At 53.6% G+C, this 23,340-nt stretch overlaps 1 protein-coding gene and 1 long non-coding RNA gene across 4 annotated transcripts; one reads left to right on the top strand and one right to left on the bottom strand.

Moving 5' to 3' along the window:
- Positions 1-796: 796 nt before the first annotated feature.
- On the bottom strand, positions 797-13,831 carry LOC309656645. Its single transcript, XR_014261469.1, has 2 exons — positions 13,594-13,831; positions 797-5,808 (listed from the first exon to the last, which is right to left on the bottom strand). It is a non-coding gene; the product is annotated as an uncharacterized lncRNA (long non-coding RNA).
- On the top strand, positions 10,354-22,260 carry UBXN6 (UBX domain protein 6). 3 transcript variants are annotated; one of them, XM_082453252.1, is made up of 10 exons: positions 10,354-10,550; positions 13,838-14,001; positions 14,455-14,519; positions 15,586-15,714; positions 19,212-19,309; positions 19,890-19,965; positions 20,668-20,752; positions 20,859-21,156; positions 21,383-21,531; positions 22,110-22,260. In XM_082453252.1, exons 1-9 carry the CDS (start codon positions 10,468-10,470, stop codon positions 21,519-21,521), a joined length of 1,137 nt encoding a protein of 378 aa, XP_082309378.1. In that variant the 5' UTR covers positions 10,354-10,467; the 3' UTR covers positions 21,522-21,531; positions 22,110-22,260. The 3 variants fall into 3 exon arrangements, with proteins under 3 accessions (XP_082309378.1, XP_082309376.1, XP_082309377.1); XM_082453250.1 differs by having other exon boundaries at positions 10,356-10,550; positions 20,859-21,209; XM_082453251.1 differs by lacking the exon at positions 10,354-10,550 and adding an exon at positions 13,559-13,577 and having other exon boundaries at positions 20,859-21,209.
- The last annotated feature ends 1,080 nt before the right edge of the window (positions 22,261-23,340 follow it).

Here is a 23,340-nt window from a genome sequence, read left to right as displayed (position 1 = left end):
CCAATATACATACTAATTCAGTCGAGAAAAATGTATTGAGCACTGCCTGGCCAAGTTATGTAATCTCTGTGCCTCAGTCTCCCAACCTGTAAAACGGGACTCATAATGGTACAGATCTTATAGGGGAGTAAGGATTAAATGACATCACCGCCCCTAAGGCTCTGGAAACTGTGCCTGGCAGCAGCAAATACTGGACGCACTTAGGTGCTGTTACTCCGGCTCCTGAAGTATCCAACGTCTAGCAAGGCAAAGAAATGTTAATTTCTTTGTAATTAAGACCCAGGGAGGGAACTCTGAATAAAATAGGATGCTTAAGAAAGAGCTGAATTGGGCTTCCCTGGTGGCGCAGTGTTTAAGCATCCGCCTGCCAATGCAGGGGACACGGGTTCGAGCCTTGGTCCGCGAAGATCCCACATGCAGCGGAGCAACTAAGCCTGGGCTCCACAACTACTGAGCCAGCGTGCCACAACTCCTGAAGCCCAAGTGCCTAGAGCCCATGCTCCGCAACAAGAGAAGGCACTGCAGTGAGAAGCCCATGCAGCGCAACGTAGAGTAGCAACGAAGACCCAACGCAGCCAAAAATAATAAATAAATAAATATATATATTTTTTTAAAAAGAGCTGAATAAAACAACAAGGTCCACTTTATAGCACGGGGAAGTATATTCAACATCCTGTGATAAACCATAACGGAAAAGAACATAAAAAAGAATGTATGTATATGTATAACTGAATCACTTTGTTGTACAGCAGAAATTAACACAACATTGTCAATCAACTTTACTTCAATTTTTTAAAAAAAGGAAAAAGAAAAAAAAAAAAGGCTGAGTAATGCCAGAAACTTCGTCTATCATGGGGGAACAGAAGTATTTTCTGGAGGAGATAGTAGTTTAACCAGAGAGTTCAAAGATGACTAGAAATAGGTCCAGGTAGGGAGGTGGGCACTGGGAGGGCATTTAGGGCAGAGCGGATAGCAAAAGGGTCCGTTAAGGACCTATCATACGCCTTGTGAATATCAGTAACACGCTTGGGTTTTATTTTAACTTCTTGGGGAAAAAAAACCTGGAGGGATTTGATCACAGGGTACAGAGATAATACTTTAATCTCAAGAAACATCCTTATGCATGTGAAATACATCTCAAAAAGGCAGGTTTTTTTGTTTTTTGGGTTTTTTTACAAAGTTAAACAAAGACTTACCATATGAACCAGCAATTCCAACTCTATGTATCTACCCAAGAGAAATGAAAACAAACATCCACACCAAAACTTATACAGCTAATAGTCATAACAGCATTATTCACAAAAACCAAAAAGGGGAAATAACCCAAATGTCCATCTATGGATAAATGGATAAACCAAATGTGGTATATCCTGATGATGAATTTTACCGCTGACTCTTCAGCAAGAGAAAGAAACGAAGGACCGATACACACTACAACAGGGATTAACTTCCAAAACATACTCGGTGAAAAAAGCCAGACGTAAGATCACATACTCTATGATTCCAACATCATATGACATTTGATAGAATGTCCAAAAAAGGCAAAATTTTCAAGACAGAAAGTAGATCAGTATTTGCTTTGAGCTGAAGGTAGGAATCTAGAGTGACTGCAAAGGAGTATGAGGTTTCTTTAAGGTGATGGAAAATCACCCTATGTTCTAAAACTAGATTGTGGTGATGGTCCTAGAGCTCTGTAAATATACAATAAAATTCATTGAATTGTACACTCACAAAAGGTGAATTTTAGGGTATGTAAATGATATATCAATAAAGCTGTTTTAAAAAAGATTCCTGGGGCTTCCCTGGTGGCGCAGTGGTTAAGAATCCGCCTGCCGGGCTTCCCTGGTGGCGCAGTGGTTGAGAATCTGCCTGCCAATGCAGGGGACGCGGGTTCGAGCCCTGGTCTGGGAAGATCCCACATGCCGTGGAGCAACTCGGCCCGTGAGCCATAATTGCTGAGCCTGCGCGTCTGGAGCCTGTGCTCGGCAACGAGAGGCCGTGATGGTGAGAGGCCCGCGCACCGCGATGAAGAGTGGCCCCTGCTTGCCACAACTAGAGAAGGCCCTCGCACAGAAACGAAGACCCAACACAGCCATACATACATACATACATACATACATAAAAAAAAAGAATGTAAGCAGACAAGAATAGCATTAAAAAAAAAAAAAAAAAAGAATCCGCCTGCCAATGAAGGGGACATGGGTTCGAGCCCTGGTCCGGGAAGATCCCACATGCTGCAGAGCAACTAAGCCCGTGCGCCACAATTACTGAGCCTGTGCTCTAGAGCCCGCGAGCCACAACTACTGAGCCCGCGTGCCACAACTACCAAAGCCTGCGCTCCTAGAGCCCATGCTCCACAACGAGAGAAGCCACCACAATGAGAAGCCCGCGCACCACAACGAAGAGTAGCCCTCACTCGCGGCAACTAGAGAAAGCCCGCACGCAGCAACAAAGACCCAATGCAGCCAAAAATAAAATAAATACAATAAATAAATTTATTTTAAAAAGTAAATTAAATAAAAATAAAAAAGATTCCTTAGGCTGCTGTGTGAAGAAAGGCTGTAGGTAACATTGCCAGATAAAATTCAGAATTACCAGTTAAATCTGAACTGTAGATATGCAACAAATACTTTTTTAGGGTAAGTATGTTCCATGCAATATTTGTGACATACCTATACTAAAAAAGTACTTATTACACATTCTACAACATGGATGAACCCTGAGGCCATTATGCTCAGTGAAATAGACTAGTCACAAAAGGAAAATTCTGTATGAGTCCACTTCTAAGAGGTCCCCAGAGGAGTTAAATTCATAGAGACAGGAAGTAGAATGGTGGGACCAGGGGCTGGGGGAGGGGATGGAGAGTCAGTGTTTCATTGGGACAGAGTTTCAGTTTGGGAAGATGAGAAAGTTCTGGAGATTGATGGTGGGGATGGTTGCACAACAGTGTGAATGTACTTAATGCTACTGAGCTGTACACTTAAAAATGATTAAAATGGTTAATGTGTTATATATATTTTATAATAAAAATAATTAATAATGCATATATCATGAAATAACACATAACAATATCTGACACATAGTTCTTTTTCAAATGATTAAGATTGTAATTTTTTTTTTTTTTTTTGGCCGAGCCACTGGGCACGCAGGATCTTAGTTTCCTGACCAGGGATTGAACCCGGGCCCCAGCAGTGAAAGCGCCAAGTCCTAGCCACTGGACTGCCATGGAATTCCCTGTAAATTTAAATTATATATATAAAACAACAAAATATTTGTATCTGAAATTCAGATCTAACTGGGCATTCCGTATTTTTATTTGCTAAATCTGGGCACCCTCACATAGAGGTAGAAATTGCACAATAAATGAGGAACTTGGTGCAGAGGGGTCTGGCCTAGGCCAGGGTACAGATGGGGATACTGAGGCCCAGAGAGGGGCGTGCCTTGCCTGAGGTCATACATTCAGTCCTTCCGAGGGCAAGAATGCCACTTCTCTGGGTCCCCACCTCCAGGTCCCTCCTGATTCAGTGCAAACTTCTCCCCCAGACCTTGAGCCAGTGCAGAAAACCAGAGACTGAGCTATGTCGAGCAGCTGAAAAAAGATCAGGCTCTGATGGAAGCCAGGGGGCAGAGTCCCCCAAGAGGGTTAGGAGGGCTCCCCCAAAGTGGCAGGCTGAGCGGGGAGAGGAGCCATGCCTTCCCGCCAAATCAGAGGCCACTGAAGCCAACGGCTGGGCCATTAGTCATCACCTGGGGAGGTGACTTTGCTTCCTGTTCCCTAAGAGATGGTGCCTGGCACCTGGCCGGAGGAGACAAGGTGGGGAAGGTGCTGCCCTGCCCCAAGAACTGCATGGAACGTCTCCTTCTAATCAGCAGGTGACCTTAGCACCTACTGTGTGCTGCAGGCTTGATCTCCAGTTTACAGCCTGGGCCATCAGCTTTCAATCCTATCATTTTTTAAAAAAATATTTATTTATTTAGGCTGTGCCGCATCTTAGTTGTGGCATGCGGGATCTAGTTCTCCGACCAGGGATCGAACCTGGGCCCCCTGCATTGGGAGTGCAGAGTCTTAACCACTGGACCACCAGGGAAGTCCCTCAATCCCCTGATTAACAAATATTTACTGCCCACTTACCCAAGTAGAATAATAACTAAGATTTATTGAGCAGCTACTATGTTCCAAGTCACATATAATAAGCATTTAACGTGGTTAATTTCATTCCCATGTCAGTTGTTATTTTTCACCCTTGCTTTCCAGATAAGGAAACTGAGGAAGAGGGACAGCACCGGGGGATTGGAATCTGGGAGTGTTGGACATTTGCCCCAGAGCTTCTCCTTACCTGAGCTGTGAGGGTAACATTCATTCATTCATTCCTGCCTCATTCATTCTCCCCAGGAGGGTGTTGTCAGAAATGCAGAATCGCAGCCTCCTCAAGACCAGAGGCAACAAAATCTGCCTTTAAACAACCTCCCAGGACTTGCCTGGTGGCCCACTGGGTAAGACTCCGTGCTCCCAAGGCAGGGGGCCTGGGTTCGATCCCGCAACTAAGAAGTCCGCATGTCCCAACTAAGAAGCCCGTATGCTCCGACTAAAGATCCCACATGCCGCAACAAAGATTCCACGTGCTGCAACTAAGACCCAGCGCAGCCAAAATAAGTTAATAAATAAATAAATATTTTAAAAAATACATAAACAAGCTCCCCATGGGATTTGAGTTTGCATTATGGTTCAAGAAGCACCCACTGAAGGGTGATTGGGGTCCGATGGTCCTGGGTTTGAATCATCCCTCTGCAAGCTGCAGGGATATGAACAAGTCCATCCAGAACTTTGCAACCTCCCCTATAAATTGGTGAGAAATATCAGTACTTGTTTCCTAGGGTTATTTAGTCTAGGGGTTGTATTCATTTCCTATTGCTTTCGTAACAGATTACTACAAACTTAGTGGCTTAAAACAAAGCAAATCGGGCTTCCCTGGTGGTGCAGTGGTTGGGAGTCTGCCTGCTAATGCAGGGGACACGGGTTCGAGCCCTGGTCTGGGAAGATCCCACATGCCGCGGAGCAACTAAGCCTGTGAGCCACAACTACTGAGCCTGCGCGTCTGGAGCCTGTGCTCCTCAACGAGAGAGGCCACGACAGTGAGAGGCCCGCGCACCGCGATGAGGAGTGGCCCCCGCTCTCCGCAACTGGAGAAAGCCCTCGCACAGAAGCGAAGACCCAACACAGCTAAAAAATAAATAAATAAAATAAATAAATTTATAAAAACGAACAAACAAACAAAACAATGCAAATCTATTTTGACCATTCTGGAGGTCAGAAGACCCAAATGGGTCTCACTGGGCTAAAATCCAAATATAGGCAGAATTGCACTCCTTCTGGAGGCTTGAGGGGAGAATCAGTTTCCTTGCCTTTTCCAGTTCCTAGAAGCCGCCTGCGTTCCTTGGCTTGTGGCTTCTTCCTCCATCTTCAAAGCTGCAATAGCAAATCGGGTCCTTCTCGTACTGTTGTGGTCATCACATCTTCTCTGACCCCCCTGCCTCCTTCTTATAAGGACCCTGTGATTACGTGGGGCCCATCCAAAGAAACCAGGATCATGTCCGCATCTCAAGGTCCTTGATTTAGTGACATCTGAAGCATCTCTTTTGCCACAAATGTCACCATATTCACAGGTTCTCAGGATTAAGGCATGGTCATTTTTAGGGAGCACTATTCTGCTGACCACAGGGATTAAAAGTATGGACCCTATAGGGACTTCCCTGGCGGTCCAGATGTTGAGACTTCTCCTTCCAATGCAGGGGGTGCAGGTTCGATCCCTGGTCAAAACATAAAACAGAAGCAATATTATAACAAATTCAATACAGACTTTAAAAATGGTCCACATCAAAAAAAAAATCTTAAAAAAAATATGGACCCTATAGAGTTGAAGTCCTATTTCTCTAGGTCAACTAAACAGCCACATGAATACATAAAAACAACCGTGACCCCTACCTTATATCATACACACGCACAGAAAGAAATCTTAAAGTTAATCACATACCTATATGTAAAAATTAAACTGCAAAGCGTTTTTAAATTATTATTTAAAAAATTTTTTTGGCCGAGCCACACGGCTAGTGGAATTTTAGTTCCCTGACCAGGGATCGAACCCCGGCCCTTGGCAGTGAGAGTGCGGAGTCCTAACCACTGGACCGCCAGGGAATTCCACTACAAAGCTTTTTGAAGAAAACATAGGAGAAGCTTTTTCTGCAACTGCGGGATATCTTGGAACACAAAAATCAAAAGCCATGTAAAAGCTGGGTGACCTTGAGCAAGCCATTTGATTTCTCCAGAACTTAGTTTACTCATCTGTAAAATGGGAGTCCTAACACTGTTTGATTTATAAACAGAGCTGCTGTGAAGATTGTGAAGATGACACACAGAATATGGGCACGTAAAGAGCACTCAGCAAATATTACCAATGATTTTTATAAGAGGGAGGTGCTTTGGGAGCTCAGAGTAGACTACACCCAGCATGAGGAAGGTAGTCAGGGAGGGCTACCTGGAGGAAGAGGACTACTTTAGACAGATTGGGGACAGGTCTCTTCCAGCAGAGGTGACTGCCTGGACAAAGGTCTGGAGGTAATAAGCGATGAATAGTGCCAGGTAGCTAAGGCAGAGAGGGCAAAGTGGGTGGTGACAAGAGATGAGGTTTTTTAGACCCTCAGGAGCCTCCTGATGTTGAATGCCAGACAGAGTAGTCTGATAGCACTTTACTCGCAGGGAAAGGGGTGGCGGGTCTCTGCCATTGTCTGGCTGTGTGATTTTGGATTAGTCTGTTATCTTCATTTGAGAATATGAGGGATATGATCCTTTATTTCACAGTACTAAACTTTAATTTTCAATATTTCAAACATTTAGAATAGATGAAAAGGGTAGCACAATGAACACAGTACGTCCTTCTATTAGTTAGCTATTGCTGCCTAACAAATTACCTCAGAATTTAGTTGCTTGAAACAACAAACCTTTGGGACTTCCCTGGCAGTCCAGTGGTTAAGACTCTGCGCTTCCAACACAGATCTAAGATCCCACATGCCACGCTGTGCAGCCAAAACAAACAAACAAACAAACATTTATTATGTCATGCAGATTCAGAGGGTCAGGGATCTGGGGGGGTTCTGGTTCAGGGTCTTTTATGAGACTGCAGTCAAGAAATCAGCCAAGGCTACATCATCTGAAAGCTCAGCTGGGGCTGGAGGAGCCACTTCCGTGTCAGCTCCCTCCTATGGCTATGGGCTGCAGGCCTCAGCTCCTCATTGCATGGACCTCTTCACATCACTGCTTGGGCATCCTCACCACATGGCAGCTGGCTTCCCCCAGACTGAGTCATTCAAAAGCAAGAGCAAGGGGGCTTCCCTGGTGGCACAGTGGTAAAGAATCCGCCTGCCAATGCAAGGGACACGGGTTCGAGCCCTGGCCCGGGCAGATCCTACATGCCGCGGAGCAACTAAAGCCCGTGTGCCACAACTACTGAAGCCCACATGCCGTGCTCCGCAATAAGAGAAGCCACTGCAATGAGAAGCCCGCGCATCGCAACGAAGACCCAACGCAGCCAAAAATAAAAATAAATTAAAAAAAAAAAAAGCAAGAGCAAGGAGGAAGATGCAGTGTCTTTTATGATCTAGTCTAGAAGTTGCACGCTATCACTTCCGCCCAATTTCATTTGTTGAAAGCGAGTCACCTGGGAACGCACGACCTTTGACCCGCCGGTGGCGCGTCCATTAGCCGGGCCCCCGCGGTTGCCTCGACTGAGGCCGGCGCGGTGGAGTTGCAGAAGCTGCGGGTGCGGAGGAGCTGTGGAGCCGACCCCGCGAGCCGGGAGCATGAGGACCTGGTGTCTGTGTCAGATTTGTACCTGCGGCTGAATATTTGGAAAAATATCCTATGTATGGCAATGTTCTTCCACCTCAGAGTCTGAAGCCCAAGCAAGAATTTCGAGCACATCGTGGTAAAATGGAAGGAATAACAACATTTAAGTCGGATTATCGTCCTTATGAAATAGCCAAACAGCCTCGCCATGCACCAGAAGAATATAAACCAAAGCAGGGGGAGATTGATCTTGGTATTACCTACAAACGGGATCTTAATTCTTATAAAGTGCAGCGTGTGGCAATAGCTCGGCTTTTGGAGAGACAAGTTAAAAAAGGTAAGTGGGATACTGTCCCAACCTATAAAGGTAACTTGCCATTTCAAAAATTAAAGAGCCAAAAAACAAAAACTTACTTCCAGCTTTGAGATCTAATATCAAATCATGATTTTGGTGCATTGCCAAACTTAAGTCTCCGTGGCTGAGGAAAAAACTTTTTTCTCTGTTGTCCAAATAGTATTGTATAGTGAGAAAAAAAAAAGACTATTTGCTTGATGGAGAGTTAAGAGACCTGGATTCCTGTCCAAATTCAGTCACTTAATTAGTTTTCTCTATCTCAAACCATGAAAACAAAGGATACCGCTGAACAAGCATTATGTCGTATTTGTCACATTATGCTACATTTAGTCGGCACTGTTCCTTTCTTTCCATCCCAGAATGAGTTGAAACTTTACTGAGCATACTGGAGCCTTTGAGAAAGTCAAATAAAGAGCAACCCTCTTCGCCATTCACATAAAAAAAAAAAAAAAATGTGAGTCACCAAGTCCAGCCCACATTCAAGGGGAGGGGAATTAGGCTCCACCTTTGGAAAGCAGGAGCATCAAAGACTTTATGGACATATTTTAAAACCACCACAACCTTACACCTATATTCAACAATTGTTAACATTTTTCCATATGTGCTGTATATATGTGTGTGAATATATACGTATTTGTTTTTAAACATTTGAAAGTTTCATACATCCATCATGACCCTTCACCCCTAAATACTTAAGCATTTCCTAAGAATAGGGACGTTTTATTACATAAGTGTGATACTTTTATCACAGCAAAGAAAATTCATATTTATGCCAAAATATTTAATATTCAGTCCACTTCTAATTTTCTTCATTGTTCTAAGAAGTTTTTGCAGCTTTTTTTTTTTAACAGGGATCAAATCAAGGTTCTTGCACTACAAGTAAAGATTATATCCCTCTAATCCCTTTTAATTAGAATCTTGTTTATTTTTCACAACGTTGATGTTCTGGAGCAACCAGGTCAGTCGGCTTGGAGAATGTCTCACAGTCTGGATTTGTCTATCTCCTCGAGAGGCTGTTTTTGTTTTTTTTGTTTTTTTTTGGCGGGGGACGGGGCATGCCACTCGGCTTGTGGGATCTTATTTCCCCGACCAGGGATTGAACCCGGACCCTCAGCAGTGAAAGTGCCAAGTCCTAACCACTGGACCGCCAGGGAATTCCCTTGTGAGGCTGTTTTATTCTTTGTCCATCCCTTGTAATTCCCATAAATTAGACCTAGAGGCTTGTCTTTTTTTTTTTTTTGGCTGTGTTGGGTCTTCGTTGCTGCGTGTGGGCTTTCTCTAGTTGCGGCGAGCGGGGGCTACTCATCCTTGCGGTGTGCGGGCTTCTCATTGCGGTGGCTTCTCTTGTTGCAGAGCACGGGCTCTAGGCGTGCAGGCTTTAGTAGTTGCGGCCCGTGGGCTCAGCAGTTGTGGCTCATGGGCTCTAGAGCGCAGGCTCAGTAGTTGTGGCACACGGGCTTAATTGCTCCGCGGCATGTGGGATCTTCCCGGACCAGGGCTCGAACCTGTATCCCCTGCATTGGCAGGCGGATTCTTAACCACTGCGCCGCCAGGGAAGTCCAGCAGGTACAATTCTTATCCCCATTTCATAGATAGGAAACTGAAATTCAGGAAGGTTAAAGTTTGGGCGGCACCAGATTCTTCCATTCTTCCTTAAACTCCGTCAATGCTCTGAGGATAATCTCCCGATCTCCTTAATTTAAACCCTTGGGGTCCGCCATCGTGGGTCCCCAAGCCCCAGCTCTGTGCATCCTCTTCATTCTCTCCCACACTGTGTGCGTGGGGGACTACTAGGGCGGACCACCGGGTTGCCTTGTGGGAACCTTGAATGCCCCCATATTGAGTTGGAACCTTATCACGTAACCGCTGGGGAGCCAGAGATGGTTCTTGAGGAGGGAAACGGACAAGGCCAGCGCTTTCTCCGCGGGGTCGTAGGTCTGTCCCTCCCTCTCCTGTCACTCCTTGGGGAACGCGGTGGAAGGCGCCCAAGCACAGCCTCCCGCTGGAAGCGCCCTCGTTGCCCCTGGCAACAGAGTCCAGGCGAACCACCGAGACGCGGCCCGACAGTGCAGAGCGCTCACTCCGGGCCAGCAAGGCGCGGAGATCTAGAAAGCGGCGCCTGACCGATTGTCACGTGGGCTGCCCTCGGGAAGGCGGGACTTCCGGCGGCCCAGTATTTTCTTTCCGGTTGTTGGCTCCTGCCGGCCCCTCCCTTACTGGCCCCTGCGGCCCCCTCCCCCCGCGGCCCCCCGCCGCCGGGCCTGCCGCCACCATGAAGAAATTCTTCCAAGAGATCAAGGCCGACGTCAAGTTCAAGAGTGCGGGGCCCGGTCAGAAGCTCATGGAGTCGGTGGGGTGCGTGACAGGCGCTGAGGCTTGAGGCCCGGGGGCGGAGATGAGCGGAGGGGGAGGGGCGGGGAGGCCAGGGAAGACGAGAGGCGGGGAGGGGCGCAGAGAGTCAGAGCGTGGGGAGAAACCTCGGGGGGCGGGGCACGAGGGAGGGAGTGGGAGTAGGGGGGAGGGGAGGCCACCGGGGGCGGGGCAGGAGGGGGAGAGGCTGGAGGGGGCGGGGCTGCAGAAAGTGAGGGGGGGGGGGTCCCTGGAGACCCTAGGAGGTTAGGGCGGGCGGTAAGGGAGAGGCCGGGGATGCGGAGAAGGGGCCCTGAAGAGGCATCGCATAGGGCTTGGGGGAATCTAGGTGACCAGAGATTGGGGACTGAGCCTGGAGAAACAAGTAGAGCTGGGGTCGCAAAAAGTCGTGAGGCTTAGACTCTGTGGCGATAGGGGTCTGGGCCTTGGTTCTGGAGCAGGAGGGAAGACGGGTTGAGAATCTGGAAGCCCAGGGAGCCTGAGGCGTTGCTGGAAGGGTGGTCAGGGACTTGGGAGGTGCGGGTGCACTGGGTGGGTGGTGGGTGCTGCAAGGGGCTGAGGAAGGTCTGGGAGGAGAAGGGAGGCAGGTGGGTGGAGGTGGGGAGCTGGGGGAGTCTGCGACTGGAAGGAGGTGGGGGGCCTCGTGGGTGATGGCTGAGTGGCCTGGAGGCCCTGAGGGTGACCTGGGAGGGGAGGGGAGGTGGCCTGCATTTCCAGGCCTCTGTGACTTATCTGGGGAGGACTTAGAGAAGAGAAGGGCCTGGGGCCACACTGGAGGCGTGAGGGGCCAGTGCTGTGCAGAGGATAGTGAAGAGCTGGACCAGGTGAGGATGCCAGACTGAGGAGGGCCAGTGGGCTGAGAAGGAGGCTCCACTGGGGGGGATGGGATGAGACGAGGGAGTTCAGGAGGGGCTGGGGCTGCTACCAGGAGCTACAGAGGGGGCTGGGGGGCCCCAGGGGGTTTAGGATGGGGAGTGACTGAAGAAAGAGGTCAGCCTGGGGAGGGGTCTGTGAGGCATAATGGAAGGGATTGTGAAGAGGTCGGAGCTGGGAGGGGGTCGGAGGAGAGGCAGGGAGGCTGGCAGGAAGGGGTGGTGGGGTATCATGAGGCAGTGGGGGTGGGTGAGGGAGATCGGGTGCGTGGCAAGGACATCAGGGCATCTGTCACGAGGATTGGGGGCCCCTGGGGTTCTTGGGAGGGGACAAAGGAGTAGTGGGACAGAGGAGGCCCATGAGGGTCAGATCCATGAGTACGGGAGGGAAGTGCAGGTCCTGGGAGCCTGGGGCGGTGACAGGGAGAGGAGGGCAGCTTAAGAGGGGCCCAGGGAGAGCGGTGGGCCAGACAAGGGGGTCCATTCATTTGTTCCTCAAGTAGTGGGTGGAGGTGGGGGGCTGGTGCAGCTGGGACTGTGTGTGACAGGAAGGAGGTGGGGGCTGATGGCTGTGTCAGACTGGAGGCCTGGGAGGACAGGAGAGGGGAGTCACGTGGAGATCCAAGCTTCTATGACGTGCCTGGAGCCGGACTGGAGACTCAGGGTGCGTGTGAGGGTGTGTGTCCAGCACTGTTAGGGCATGAAAATCCGTGCCCTCTCAGGGCTCACGTTGTAGTGGGGAGAGAAGGACAAGTAGAACAACACATAAACGATGAAAGACGGGCCCTGAAGAAAAATAAACAGGGTCCAGAGAGTGAGCCATGTGGGTGACTGTTAGGTGGTCTGGGAATGCCTCTCTGAGAAGGTGACTTTTGAGTGAGAGCTGGATGAGGTGAGACTCAGCTGTGTGGAAATCAACCCCTGTCTCTCTGTCTCTGTCTCTGTCTCTCTCACACACACAAACACACACACACACACACACACACACAGTTGAAGCGGTGCCTGTCCCTCCCAGGCAGAACACTCCAGGTAGAAGGCACAGAAAGTGCAAAGGTCCTGTGGTAGGAGGTTGGGTCTGTGTGAAGAACAGCAGGGAGTTTAGATAGGAGTGAACAAGGGAAAGGGGCAGGTCGTGAAGGGCCTGTAGGGTGCGGAGGCTGCAGGATTCTGTCCTGCATGGGATGAGAGCGCTTTGTGCAGAGGAGTGACTGGGTTTTAGAAGGATCCCTCTGGCTGCCCAGAGGAGCCATGAAGCGGGTGAGTGAGGGGTCTTGGAAAAATGGCGTTTTTATGGAAAGATGGGGCTAGGGTGGCACTACGTGACTTGTCTTTTCTTCGACCTGAAACTCTCAGCTGTTGGGAGGGCTGGAGAGAGGGGCCAGGATGGGCAGGAAGCTCCCAGAGGCCTGGGGACAAGAAAAGAGGGCTGCCCGGGTGTCTGAGCAGAGCGGGAAGCATGAGGGCCATGAACTCAGAGCCTTGGCTGCTGAGAAGGTTCTAGAGATATAGCACAGATGATTCCAACTACTGGCATCGGGAGAGGGTCCTGAGGAAAGGAGGAGGGTGAGGCAGGTGAGTCAGACCCTGGTGGGAAGAAGGCCATCTCTGCTGGAACGTCAAGGCCAGGTCATTCTCGAGCTAGGTTGGGTTAGGAAGCTGCCCATCCCGTGGGATGATCACCTTGCCTACTTCCCAGGGTGGAGGGGAGATTAAACCAGATCTTTGTTTGTTTGGGTTTTTTTTTTGGCCATGCTGCGCAGCATGCCGGATCTTAGTTCCCTGCCCAGGGATCAAACCCAAGCCCACGGCAGTGAGAGCACCGAGTCCTAACCACGGGACTGCCAGGGAAGTCCCTAAACCAGATCCTTGTAACACACTCCACGCAGGGCCTGCGTGCTGCCTGGCCCGCTGCCCGAGCTTCCGTGGCCCTCTGGGGCTTGTGAAAGGGCGTCTGGAGCGCTCGCTGGGAGGCACGTTGCCATGCGGAATAGACGCGCCGCGCGACAGCTAGCTCCTGGCGCGCTGTCTGGCGCACAGTAGGCGCTCAGTAGACGAAGCCTCCATGTCTCAGCCTCGTAGACAGTAAGGGTGGAGCCTCTCACCCAGGGAAGGGGGCGAAGAGCGTCAGCCCCTGCGGACGGTAGGTGTGCTCTTACCTCGCCTGACAGAGGATGACTCCGACGCCCAGGCTGGTGCAGGGTTTGTCCAAAGTGGCGGGCAGGGCGGGGAGCAGAGTCACTGTCTGCCTCCCGAGGCTCCTCCGTCTGCGTTAGACCCGTCTGGTGGCCCCTGGGGCAGAGGCCCATGTCTGTCTGCTGGGGCAGGAGCAGAAGTGGGAGAGGGACAAACGCTCTTCTGTCTGCCCCCACGTCACCTCACGGTCCCTCCACGTCTCCTTAGGGAGAAGGCCCCCAAAGAAAAGCCCAGCAAGCCGGCGCTCCGGCAGCCCCGCCAGGGACCCACTGATGAGGCGCAGATGGCAGCCGCGGCGGCCCTGGCCCGGCTCGAGCAGAAGCAGCCCAGGGCGCGGGGCCCCACGTCGCAGGAGTCCATCCGGAGCCAGGGTGAGCCTCGGCCGTCCTTGGGCCACAGGGGTGGGAACGGGGGGCGGTGGGGCGGGCCTCTGCCCCTCTGTCCTCGAGGCTGATCCTTGACTTTTCAGGCGTTCCAGGTCCTGTGCTTGGCTCTGGCTGAAAATAATTTCACAGCCAGCGATTCGGGGTGGGAGGAGGGTTTAAATCACAGCTGTGAGCCAGTCCACAAAGGGGCCATGCAGGTGAAAGGCCAAGGGGTCTGCTGTGGTCTGGGCGGCACGGAAGTCAGGGAGGTTGCAGAGGGGAGGGTTGGGACTCAGAGGAGGAGGAGCACGTGGCCTGGCGCAGCCTGGGGGCACGGAGAGGTTGGCGGGCTGGGAGGACCTCGAGCTGGAAGGACTAGAACTTGACCCACACGAGGGTCCAGGCCGGGGAATGGTGTGCCTGGCTCACACACTGACCCGTCCCTGCCTCTCCCCCCAGTGAGAAAGGAACTTCAAGCTGAAGCGACTGTCAGTGGGAGCCCGGAGGCCCCAGGGACCAACCCGGTAAAAGCATCATGATGGCAGCACGACACCCAAGGGGTGGCCTGGGGCGGGCAGGGGAGCTGGGAGCCCTTGGAGTGCCCGCTTGGGCTCTCTTCTGCATTTGGTCTGATTGGTGCCCAGCCCTGGGTGGTAAGCATCTGTTGCTGGAGAGGGTGGGGAGATGCAGAAGGGACATCGGGGTGGATCGAGGTCATCTCTGGCCTCAGGACGCTGGGGATCCCCGTGGTTGAGGGTGGTGTCGTCTGGGACCTGCGTGCTTGGCACCTAATGACACCAGGCCCAGGCCCTGGGGGAGGGACTGCACCTCCGTTAAGTCCCCTCCCTCCCCTGTAACCCCATGAGGGTAGGTGCTGTTACAGTTCCCACTTTTCAGAAGAGAAAACTGAGGTTCAGAGAGGTGAGGCCCGGTGCCCTTGGTCATGCACCTCGAAACCAGCAGGGGCAGGACTGGAACCCCAGGCTGTCTGAGTCCAAAGCCCTTAGCCTTAGCGCTGCCCTCTGCTGCCTTCCTCGGATACAGGAGAGCACCACGGAGACTGGTGTAGTCAGGAAGGCCTTCCTGGAGGAGGCAGGCCTCAAAGGAGAACTTGGCAGAAAGGGTGTTCTGAGCAGCACCACCTGTGAGGCCTCACTGAATTTCAGAATGGAAGGGACCCTGGATATTACCTAGGAATTGAGGCCCAGAGCAAGGCTGGGACTCGTCCAGGGCACCATGACTCCTCACTCTCCCACCAAAGCCCCTTCCTCACCAGGTAGGGGGGGGGCGGGAAGAGCAGGAACAATCAATTCAGCACTTACACCGTGTCCAGAGCTGCTCCACGCTTTCCGTTCCTTACCTTGTTGAATTCTGAGGTGGTCCCTCGAGGACATCTTACAGACCAGGAGACAGGCTCAGAGGGGCTTGGCCACTGGGCCACCGTGTTCCATGGCTAATAGGCAGAGGGGACAGCATTGGGACCAGGATGTTTGGCTCCCAGGGCCAGGCTCTCAGGACTGTGGCACTCGGGCGGCTCGGGGTGGCCTCTGTCCACAGTCTAGGCTCAGACACCCTCACCCATCCTCCCAGGTGCCCAAGCCCAAAGAGGAGGGCTCGACACACCTGGCAGTGCCCGGAGTGTACTTCACCTGCCCGCTCACAGGGGCCATCCTGAGGAAGGACCAGCGGGACGCCTGCATCAGAGAGGCCATTCTCTCGGTGAGTGCCGGCCCCGGTGCCGGAGCCGCCCCCCGGGAGCCCGGATGGCACAGAGCATATGCTGTGGTTCTACTCTAACCTCTCTAAAGAGGGAATACTTACCTGAGGAACAGAATTCAAGATACAGAAGGGTAGGCGGGGAAAAGCCGCCTCCCACCCACCTCGCGGCCATTCTCCCTGAGGCAGCAGCTGTAAGTAGTCTAGGCCCCTTTTCAGAGATGCTCCAAATATGTACAAACTACCGATGCATCTGTATCTGCCACACGTGCTGTGTGTTTGTTTTACGTAAAAGGTAATGTACCATTCACGCCTGACGTGGAAACTGCTAGGTATTATATCAGTACAGAAAGAACTTCCACATTTTTTTCCCCCTTAAAATTCTGTATTTGGAAATAATTTCAAACCTAAAGAAAAATCGCAAGGAGAACAAAAAGAACACGTGAACATCCTTTACTCAGGGTGGGAGTGTCCTATTACTGTTCTGACAGACTACTACGAGCTTGGTGCCTCCAGACAGCATGCCTCTTATAATTCTGGAAATTAGAAGTGGGACTTGGGTCTCACGGGGCCACAGTCAAGGTGGCCACAGGGCAGTGTGCCTTCTGGGAGCCCTAGGGGGAGTCAGGCTGTCTGTACTCCATGGCTCCTTCTCCGTCTTCACAGCCAGCGGTGCCAGGCCAGGTCTTTCCCAGCTGCCATCTCTCTGCTTCTCTCTCTCTTCCCCCTTTTAAGGGCCCTTGTGATTCCATTGGGCGCACCTGGCTAATCCAAGCTAATCTCCCTATTTTAAGGTCCACTGATCAGCAGCCTTAACTCCATCTGTCACCTCCACACCCTCTGACCCATAACTTAACATACTCCCAGGTTCCAGGGATCAGGTCACAAATATGTATGTCATTCTGCCCATCTTACTCACATTTGCCAGTTGCTAACATTTTTACCCCATTGGCTCTGTCATGCCTCTGTTTTTTCCTGAGCGGTTTGAAAGCCTGCATTCTCCACAGTGACTGCGTGATGACTCACGGCAAATTGTTCCCTGACTCTTTAACCAACCCCGTGTTGATAAGCGTGTAGGAAGTTTCCAGTCTTTTGCTAGTGAGGACAATATTTATGATGAAAACCTTGTCTGTACATCACTTTGAACTGTAGGCTCCATTCCAGAAGCAGAGTTGCTGGGACAGAGGACAGCATGTAGGGCTTTGGATAGTTGTCACCAGATGAAGTTCCATGTGGGTTGTCCTGATTCACACTCACCCAGCAGTGTGTGAGAAAATACCAATTTCCCTGTCCCCCATCGTCACTGTGGGTTACCAAACATTTTTTGTCTTTACCCAAACTGATTGGTAAAAATAATATCTCAGCATAGTTTTAGTTTGCATTTCCTTTTTGGCTTAGGTTGGCTGTGTTTTCATATGAGAATGCATCCTTTGCCCATTTTTGTGTTGGGTGGTGTTTTTTTTTTCTTATTGATTTGTAGACACTCTTTACATATTAGGAAAACTAGTCTTTTGCCTATGATCTGAGTTGTGAATATTTTTCTCCAGTTGTTTACTTTTAGAGTTGGCTTATGGTCATATGGCCATGTAGAAATTTTTAATCTCTATGTAATTCAATGTGTCGGCCTTATTTTATGGCTTCTGGGTTTTGTGACCTACTTAGGAAGGCCTTCGCCACTTCAGGATTAATTAAAACAACTCTTCCGTGGTTTTTCTAGTGCTTTTCTGTTTTGTCTTTTGTTGTTTGCTTTGTTTAATGTTTAAAGCTTTGATCCCACTAGAATTATACCTGTGTAGAATAGGACGCATGGAGCTAGTGTTATTTCTTTTTTTTTTCCAGATAGTTATCCAGTTTTCCCCAGTCCTCATTTATTGAAACACCTGTCTTTTGGCCACTGTGAAATCTGCCGTTATCACAAAGTAAATCCCTACGTGGATTCGGTTCCTTTCTGGATGTGTCTGTTCCTTTGTCCCCTTGTCCGTTCGTGCACCCTGGTCCTAATTTAAACAAGGCTGCAGGCTGCCTGGAAACATCTGAGAACAGCATTTGGAGCTGCAGCTCTTCCCTGGGTGGGTGGGTGTGCTTGTCCTGAGGAGGCTAGAGTAGGGGGCGGTGAGCCTGGCTCAGCCGTGTCCTGAGGACACCCCCCATCTTACTGCTGCTTCTCTGCAGACCCGATTTCTCTGCCCTTCCACGTCTCTTTGTCCTACCCTGGCAACTTACTGGCAGACTGGGCTGGGTCCCAGTTTGAAGCTCCCAGGAGAGCTGGCCCAGTTCAGATCAGACAACTAAGTGACACAGCTGTGGCTGCTGAAGGCTCACCCCAGTGTAGCTGAGGGAAGGTAGCTGGGGCAGGGTGGAAGCCCCACAGCTGCCTTCCAGGAGCTTTGGCTGGGCTTCTGTGGGGCTGCCCAGGGGTAGATCTGAGTGGGCCAGGTCGTCTGTGCTCTTGATTCATCACCTCTGGTGACCCAGCTGTTCACCCCCACCATTTTTTTTTTTTTTCTTTTTGGCCACACCTTGCGGCATGCGGAACTTCCCAGACCAGGGATCGAACCCGTGGCCCCTGCAGTGGAAGCGCGGAGTCTTAACCACTGGACCGCCAGGGAGGCCCCACCCCCACCATTATCCAGGCAGAGCAAATGACTTTGGGGCTGACGCGGGTGCCAGCCCCACTCGCCATGTAACTAGTGACTTTCTGGGGCTGCAGAGAAACAAGACCACACGGTGTGGCCGTGTGCAGTGGCTGTCCAGAGCGTGAGCGGATCTGCTGCCCAGTCTTGCCCCTCGCCTTACTTATCCATTCTCAGCCTCTCCTCGCTGGGGTGCTGTTCGCAGGGTCCCCAGGGCTGCCCAGAGGCTGGCCGGTCGAGGGATCAACTGTGGGCCCTGTGACCTCTCCATCTGCAGCTCCTCCTCTCCCCAGGGAAGCAGGGGGAGCCCCCGAGGCACGGGGACCGGTCAGTGATGTCTCCACTATCTTGCCTCCCCCAGGAGTGACCAGGCAGCCGCAGGTCACAGGCCTCTTTTGCGTCCTGTCTCTGCCACCTCCGTCTGTTTCTAGAACGTCCCTCGTAGGGATGGGGGATGAGGAGGGACGGCAGGTCCGCGGTGGCCGGCGGGTCCCGGGCACTCAGCTGCTGCGCCCTTGGTGGCGCACTCAGTGCTGGCGTTGGGCGCCAAAGCCAGAGCGGTAGGCAAAGGTCTGTGTCACGCCGACCTGAGGAGTGGCGTAACCTGGGCTGCCATCGCCCCCTTTTCCCTAGATGTGAGGGCAGGGCTGAGGCCCCAGGCTGCAGTCATCAAAAGGGCTTTCCTCCTCCTTTTTCTGCTGTTGAGTTTGCTTTGATCCCATGCTAGGGCCTGCTGTCAGACAGTTCTTACTGTTGTCACCGGTGTCACTGCTGCCACCTGAGTGCTGAGACCTGGCTGCTTGGCTGGCATGGTCTCCAGGCCCTGAGGTGGACACTTTCTGACTCAGCTTTCCTCCCTCCTCCCAGCACTTTTCCACCGACCCAGTGGCCGCCTCCATCATGAAGATCCACACGTTCAACAAGGACCGGGACCGGGTGAAGCTGGGCGTGGACACCATCGCCAGGTGAGTGGGTGGCCCCCTCCCACCGGGGTGCCAGCTCCTGGGCCTCCATCGCGACCGGCTGAGGGGCCCCGGAGGGAGCACGGCCATGGGAGTGAGGCCAGGCCCCACCCTGTGAGGCCAGGTCACACACTTCACTCCCCCTCGCCCTCGGGGAAGGGGCTTGGCCTCTCTGGGCCTCAGTTTACCAGTCTTTAGAACGAAGAGGTTTACTGAATCGGGGGTTCCCAACCCTGGCTTCCCTTTGGGATCATCAGAAGAATGTGGAGCAGGCAGGGTCTCCCCCGCCGCCGCCAACTCCTCTGATGGGAGCAGGTCGGGGGTGGGGCCAGAAGTCTGTGTTGCTCAGCAACCCCCAAGCCGGCTCTGGGGACCCATCAGCTCTGGCTCTGCCTGCTCCACCCCCACCACGGTGGCTCCTTGGTGCCCTCAGGGGGAGGCAGGACCGAGGAGGAGGCCCAGTGTCAGGGGCACCAGGGGTTGGGCTCTATGGGGTGTCCAGGGTGTGACGGCAGCCTTCCCGGGGGGTCACTCTTAGCACGAGCCGGTGTGGCTCTGAGCTGCTCTCCCCTGTCCGCCCCAGGTACCTGGACAACATCCACCTGCATCCCGAGGAGGAGAAGTACCGGAAGATCAAGCTTCAGAACAAGGTGTTCCAGGTGAGGGCTGCCACCAGAGTGACTTAGCCTGGGGTGGCTGGCGTGGCCGGGCCTGTGAGGCCACCCAGGACCCAGGCTGGCGGTGGGAGCAGCTGGGCTGCAGCCAGCCGGTGGTGGCCAGAGCCGGCTGCAGAAGGGCCCCTGCAGGGCTTGGGAGTTGAGGTGGGCAGAAGGTGCCAGGCAGGGAGGGAGGGCTTCGTGAGCGCAGGACGAGCACAGTACGCGTACACTGTCTGCTCTCGCCACCAACCCACGGCGTGACTCGACTTTTCTTTGAATTAGCTGGGAATACATTGGCACTGGGGAGATTTTTCACGCAAACGCAGACTTCTGGTTTCTGTGGAGAAATCGCGGGGTCCTAGCACTCTGGCCCGTGGTACCCGTGCAGCTGGTGGGGCCCCGCTCTCTCCTGGGGGTCCCCACCCACATCCAGCATCCCAGAGCCCGCCTCCCCCGCTTCTGGGGACTCCCAGCCTCCGCTGTCCTTTGGCTCTTCAGCCTCCTTCACCCTGGTGTTGACCTTTTGGGATCCCAGGCCCTCTGTGAGCTCACCCCTGCAGACAGCTTTGGGGGTTCATCCTGTCCAGCGGCAGCGGCCGCTCTGAGACGGGACTCTGGGCCAGAAGGGCGGGGTGGGCAGTGAGGCCGGTGGGGCACGAGGAGGCCCCAAGTGTCCCGCATGACCTCTGGCTCCGCTCTCAGGAGCGCATTAACTGCCTGGAAGGGACCCACGAGTTTTTTGAGGCCATTGGCTTCCAGAAGGTGCTGCTTCCGATCCCCGACCAGGGTAAGAGAAAAAGAGAAGGGCCGTGGCTGAGCCCAGGGGCAGGGGTGGGAGGGGCCGGCTCGGGGGTCTCCCTGCCACCGCAGAGTGACATGCCCACGTGTCCCAGAGGGCCCCGAGGAGTTCTACGTGCTGAGCGAGGCCGCCCTGGCCCAGCCCCAGAGCCTGGAGCAGCACAAGGAGCAGCTGCTGCGCGCCGAGCCCATGCGGGCCACGCTGGCCCGCCAGCGCCGGGTCTTCCGGCCCTCGCCCCTGGCCTCCCAGTTTGACCTGCCTGCGGACTTCTTCAACCTCACGGCGGAGGAGCTCAAGCGAGAGCAGCGACTGCGGTCAGAGGCCGTGGAGCGGCTGAGCGTGCTGCGGACCAAGGCCATGCGCGAGCGGGAGGAGCAGAGGGAGATGCGCAAGTACACGTACACGCTGCTGCGCGTGCGCTTCCCCGACGGCTGCCTCCTCCAGGGTGCGTGCTGCGTGCTGCGTGCTGGCGATGCTGCCTCGGGTCCGCCGTGCGCCGGCAGGAGCAGCCTGCTCTGTTCTGAGCTCGTCCCGGGGGAGGAGGCCGAGGGCTCAGGGGGCTGGGTGGGCTCAGGGGGGATCCCACGAGCTCCAGCGCCACTCTTGTCCCACCGCCAGGGACCTTCTACGCCCGGGAGCGGGTGGCAGCACTGTACGCGTTTGTCCGGGAGGCCTTGCAGATCGACTGGCTGCCTTTCGAGCTGCTGGCCTCGGGAGGGCAGAAGTTGTCGGAGGACGAGAACCTGGCCTTCAATGAGTGCGGGCTGGTGAGTGACGGGCTCCCCGCACAGCGGATCCGGGTTCTCTGGGTTCTTGTTGAATCGGCACAAACCCCCCAGGAGGGGGTTGCTCTTCGGTTGGGGATGGCATTAGGGGAAGGCGTCCTGGGGCCAGGCTCCCTGGGTGTGAGTCCCACCTTTCCACTTCTTGCCATGTGATCTTGAGTAACTTCTCTGTGTCTACAAAATGGGAACGTGCCCAGTGTGTTAGAGTCCTCTGCGGCGCAGAGCCAAGGTGGCGTTCAAAACGCAAGCAATTACTGGGAGGGTGCAGGAGGGGGCTGGAGGGCGGTCAGACCCTGATTCAGGGAGGCCTGGACAGGAAGTCCTGACTGCTGCCCGATGCTGGGTTGGCTTCAGCCAGGCCAGGGGGCGTCCCCGAGCCCGGGTCATCATCAGAGGAGCCCCTGTTATGAGAACGGACTGAGCGCATGGGTGTGCCGTCAGCGGCGGGGAGCGGCCCCGGGCGTGCGTGGCCCCGGCTCCAGCAGGAAGATTTGAACGTGAAGCGGGAGCTCTGTCACATAAAGGCCAGAGCGAGGCTGAGGCTTCTTACCCCACTGCAGGTGCCCTCGGCCCTCCTGACCTTCTCGTGGGATGCAGCCGTGCTAGCGGACATCAGGGCTGCGGGGACCCAGCCAGACTCATCTGTCCTGAAACCCGAGCTCCTGTCGGCCATCAAGAAGCTCTAATGAAATAAAAGCAGGGTTGGCTTCAGCCCCTGTGGGTCTGTCTCATGCTCTCTCCCTGCTTCCTCCACATTCCCCTCGTCCCCGGTCCCCCCACCACTCCGGGGCCTCCCAGCCTCCTCCGGAACCTCCTCCTGCCCACGGGCACCGCAGGCACGGGGAGGGCTGCTGGCTGGCCGTGGACGCGTGCCGAGACTGCCACCTGGATGGAGCAGCCACTAGTAGCCTGCTTAGAGAAGCCTGGGCCCAGTCCCCGTGTGCTGTGGCCCTGGTGGCTGCGGCTAGCCCTGAGGTGACTGGCACAAGAACGAGACACTGGGCCTGTCAGGACACGGTGTGTAAAATTCTAAACCTGAATAAATAGGGTGTTTGACTACTTTCCCGGTGGTGAGTTGAAGCCGTGGGAGGCGGCGCAGGGTGGCAGCTCTGCAGAGCCGCCAGCAGGCGAGGCCCGGCCGTGGCTCCCGGTGAAGTGGGCCCAGGCGGACACCCCGCGGCTGCCTGGGCACCTAGGGGCCCCTCACGTCCGAGGCGAGCTCTTCACTTCCCGCACCTTCCTAATTGTTGTCCCCACCGGCCTGATGAGCCAGCCCTGCTGAGCGCTTCCCAGGGCCCCGGAGCCTTGCAGGCCCCGCAGGGCAAGCTCCCTCAGATGTCCACATCCTCCTCCCTGGAACCTGTGAATGCGTTACTTTATGTGACACAGGGACTTGGCCTGTGATTGGGGATGAGATGGGAGGTGGCCCTGAGTTAACCTGGTGAGTTCTAATGCGTGGAGGAAAACAGAAGGGACGGGGAGACGTGGAGGAAGGGGCCGCGTGCCAAGGAATCGGGTTGGCCTCCAACAGCTGGAAGAGGGACAGAAACAGATTCCCCCTAGAGCTTCCAGCGGGAACCAGCCCTGCTGACACCTGATTCTGAGCCAGTAAGGCCCTTGTCGGACTTCTGCCCCCCAGAACTGCCGGTAGAGCAAGTCTGGTGGTTTGTTGCAGCAGCCGTGGGGAGCCAACACAGACGGGGGGACCACGGCCTGGAGAGTGCGGGCACTCGCCTCTGCTCACACCTCTGCCGGGAGACACCTGAGCCCCCACTCCTGACCACTCATCTG

This window comes from Balaenoptera physalus (genome assembly GCF_965194825.1).
Source record: "Balaenoptera physalus genome assembly, chromosome: 3".
NCBI lineage: Eukaryota > Metazoa > Chordata > Mammalia > Artiodactyla > Balaenopteridae > Balaenoptera > Balaenoptera physalus.
This window is presented reverse-complemented; position numbering and strand designations above follow the sequence as displayed.